The sequence below is a fragment of the Trichechus manatus genome, unplaced genomic scaffold, assembly GCF_000243295.1.
Source record: "Trichechus manatus latirostris isolate Lorelei unplaced genomic scaffold, TriManLat1.0 scaffold00074, whole genome shotgun sequence".
Classification (NCBI taxonomy): domain Eukaryota; kingdom Metazoa; phylum Chordata; class Mammalia; order Sirenia; family Trichechidae; genus Trichechus; species Trichechus manatus.
Genome location: NW_004444010.1, coordinates 7,687,206 through 7,691,474, shown reverse-complemented (window position 1 = coordinate 7,691,474; position 4,269 = coordinate 7,687,206). Strand labels below are relative to the sequence as shown.

Below are 4,269 nucleotides of genomic sequence, written 5' to 3'. Positions count from 1 at the left end.
TTTGACCACCTCTTTGTGGCAGTGTTCATTCTTGTTACATGCTAATTTGTCCCTCTTTCAACCTGCAGAAATGCAGTCTTGGTTCTCCTGAAGATTTCCTCTCCAAAGCCTTAGATCCTCCTCAGCTTCAAGTGATCAGCAATGCAGTGAACTTACTCAGAAGAATTGGAGCTTGTGAACTAAATGAGCCTAAACTGACTCCATTAGGCCAACACCTCGCAGCTTTGCCTGTGAATGTCAAGATTGGGAAGATGCTCATTTTTGGTGCCATATTTGGCTGCCTTGAACCAGTGGTAAATCAAATAATGCTGCTGCTTTAGTTTAAATATCATTTGGGCTGGGAAATTAATTTGGAGACAATTTTTAACTTTTAATTTCATGTCTTTATTTATTTATTTTTAACCAAATGTAATATCTGGACTAACATTAAAACCCAGGGACCTGAATGCTTGAGAATTTTTTAATGTAATACGTAAATTTTTATATTAATATACATGAAAATATATTCATCCATCTAATTAAGTGTACTGTAGATACTATTTGGGTTTTTCTTGTCTAGGCTTTGCTATCAGATATCCCACTTGAAATATATATTTTTTTGAATATGTAGATGATTCTTAAGAAGCTTTAGACTCCCAAAAGTAGAAGCAAAAACTTTCCTCCTTTTTTTTTCCTGGGTTATCTCTCTGAGCCAGCAACTACCAGCCAGCAGTTCTCTTTTCTCATACTACCTCAGAATTAACAAATTCTGTTCATGTGTCTGAATCTCTGGGTACATATGCCTGCTGTGTCTTTCAGCTTTCCAACCTTATGAAGCTGTGACCCTTTCTGGAACTGCAAATCAAGACTTTGAAAACAGAATGGAAAGAGTATAACTTGCTATAGTCTCTTTTTTTTTCTAGTATTAGAAATAGATAGCAGAATTGTGCCAGGTCCAAAAAATAAACCCTTTTATAGGAGCAAATCTTTTCTAAGAAATTTCTGCCATGATAGTTGATCTGAAAAGCTGCAATGACAACAAATGGGTTCTTATAGAAACCAAATTATTTTTAGAGAGTATTGTAAACAATGGAAGTTCAGCTGACTAGGAGTAAAGATAACTAACTGAGCTATTATTCTGGGGTTGCCTCTAACTGTATGACAGACTTTAAATCACTTATAGATTTAAAAAAAATTTTTTTTAAATCTCTGATTCTGGTAATATTTATTCGCCTTACCTCACAGAGATGGTATAAAAGTCAAGTCAGATAATATATTCAAAAAATCTCATAAAGTGAAATTAAAAATAACCACTTAAGATGAAGTTGGCTATTATAGAACATGAAAAATGTATTTTAAACAGAAACCTGCAACTTACAGTGTGATTGTTGTATTATTTGCTTTCTTTTACAAATTAGCTTTGAAAATATACATCTTTAATGATAAAGTGTTTGGTTATTTGTGGGTAGGCAACACTAGCTGCAGTTATGACAGAGAAGTCTCCTTTTACCACACCAATTGGTCGAAAAGACGAAGCAGATCTTGCAAAATCAGCTTTGGCTATGGCAGATTCAGACCACCTGACAATCTACAATGCCTGTCTGGGGTAAGAAACAATCTGGGTGTTATCAATAAGCCAATAACCCGAGATTATTTACTTTTTAAAAAGATTATCTTTGATTTTCATTAAATGCATGCATCTAAGATTTACTTATAATTAATTCCTTGGTCATGGTATAATTAATTATTTTAGAGGTTCATATTTTTATAGTCCCTCCTAAAATTTAAAAACAGTGTACTTTGTATCATACATATATTACCTTATATTTGAAGTAATTGAATAATTTACTGTTATAAACAAAAGCATCTGCATTGCAGTTGAAATTTTTATATATGATTGGTAGCTGTTACTACAAGCAAGATCTGTCATCTTTTTAAATGATTGTAATTTAATTCAACCACTGAAAAAGAGATTTTGGGAAGAAAATATGTTGAGCTTTGGTCATCTTATTTATCCAGATGGAAGAAAGCCCGACAGGAAGGAGGCTATCGTTCTGAAATGGCGTACTGCCGGAGGAACTTTCTTAATAGAACATCACTGTTAACCCTAGAGGTAAGTCTTAATACAATTCTCTAATTCAGGGTTATTTGGTTGATTAATAGATTTATTTTGGAAAAAGGACTTCCTAGAATATTGCCTGACACATAATAAGGGCTTGATAAACGTTCATTGAATTAATGAATTTGTAATTTTTTGTTTCGTTATTTCTCCTACCTATATGCATTACACAGTGATTAAAAAATAATATTCAACAGTAATAATTTATCCAGGAAATGGTAAAAAGGAGGCAACATGATTTCATAGAAATATCACTAGCTTGGGAATTACGATAGTTCTCTATTCAACAACTCAGCTTGGGTAGGTTAATTAACCTCGTTAGACCTCAGTCCCTCATTGTTAAAAGAAATAGCTGAACAATTTTTCCTCAACTCTGAAACTGTTACTGTTATTTTTTTTTTAATTATGGAAAATTTCAAACACACAAAAGTAGAGAGAATAGTATAGTGAGCCCCTACGTACCAATTATCTACTTTCATAATTGGAGTTGGCCAATCTTATTTCTGTTGCCCTTATTCCACTCTGCTCTGTCTGATTATTTGAAGCAAATAATCATTATGTGCTTCAGGTAACAGATCATTATGTATCTCTAAAATCCAGGACTTTTTTTTTTTTAAACATTAGTATACCTGTTGTCATCGAGTCAGTCCTAACTCATAGCAACCCTATAGGACAGAGTAGAACTACCCTACAGGGTTTCCAAGGCTTTCTTTACAGGAGCAGACTGCCACGTCTTTCTCCCATGGAGCGGCTGGTAGGTTTGAACCATCAACCTTTTGATTGGCAACTGAGTGGTTTAACCATAACACCACCTTATCACACCTAAAAAAGATAATTCCATAATGTCATCAAGTATACAGTCAGTGTTCAAATGTTCCTGATTATCTCATAAATGTGTCTTTACAGCTAATTTGTTCAAATCAAGATCCCAAACAAGGTCTGCACATCGAATTTGGTTGATGTGTTTCTTAAGTCTCTTTTATAGTTACCCCTCTCATTTTTTTCCCACTTGCTACTTATTTTTTCAAGAAACCAAGTAAATTTTCCCATAGATTCTGCATTTTAGGTACGGCTGAGGAGTCCCTGGGTGGCACAAATGGTTAAGCATTGGACTACTAACCAAGAAGTTGGTGGTTCAAACCCACCCACAGGTACCTCGGAAGTAAGGCCTGGTGATCTGCTTCTGAAAGGTCACAGTCTTGAAAAGCCTATGGAGTGCAGTTCTACTCTGCAAACATAGGGTCACCATGAACTGGAATCAACTCGAAGGCAACTAACAACAACAACAGATATGGCTGATTGTTTTTTGAGTTGTCTCCCTCTTTGTAATACTAAGATTCATCAATGGGATCAGATATTGTCAGCCAGATTCATCCATTATAAAACTCCCCATTGGAATTTTAGCAGCCATTGGAAACACTCATATCCATTGTTTCATTAGGGATTGGAAACTGGTGATAGATCTGTTTATTAGCTAGAATTCTTTTGTAAAAAAGATCCTTTCCTTTATCAATATTTGACTGCCCTGTGGTACAGTTTGTACAAGAAAATTAGGATAAATGCTTGATTCTTTCCTTTTACTTAGCAGTCAGAATGAGTTGGTTCCCTAGATATCCACAGGTAATCAGTGAATGTTTTTTATAAAAATCATTATGAACTCATTAGCTTAAACATATTTGATGTGTTTTGATCTACTATGGATGTTAATTTTTTGATACTCAAATTGTCCCATCTTTGGCCAGTGGGAGCTGCATCATGTTAACTCCTGAATCCTTTTCATGTAACCGCCGCAGTCTTTGATAGCTTCCTGCCTTTGGTATGACAAGATATTCACGCTTACCTTCTATATTTTATGCCCCAGACTTGGGATAAAACATTGTTCCAAAGAGACCTGGCTTTTTTCATATTTTCCTGAATAGTAGCCAGCTATTTAGTTGCACTGTATGATGACCTAGTTACAAAAAGGCATCCAGGACATCATACTTTGTGGCTGACAGGCCAAGATTATAAATCTGTGCTTAGAGAGGGAAATCTGATGGCTTTCCCCATTACTCAGTTTTTTTTTTTTTTTTTAAATTCAGGTAAAGGCTTACAGAACAAATAGTTTCTCATGAAACAGTAGTACACATATTGTTTTATGACATTGGTTAACAACCCCACAACATGTCAAC

General features: G+C 34.8%; 1 protein-coding gene across 2 annotated transcripts in view; it reads left to right on the top strand.

Annotated features, from left to right (window-relative positions):
- The window catches only part of DHX29 (DExH-box helicase 29), a 62,142-nt gene that overhangs the window by 42,187 nt on the left and 15,686 nt on the right, over nt 1–4,269 (top strand). For both annotated transcript variants that reach the window (XM_004380468.2, XM_023734976.1), the window contains exons 21-23: nt 69–293; nt 1,449–1,585; nt 1,999–2,092. In XM_004380468.2, the coding sequence (XP_004380525.1) occupies nt 69–293; nt 1,449–1,585; nt 1,999–2,092 (456 nt within the window). The remainder of the gene's footprint in view (nt 1–68; nt 294–1,448; nt 1,586–1,998; nt 2,093–4,269) is intronic.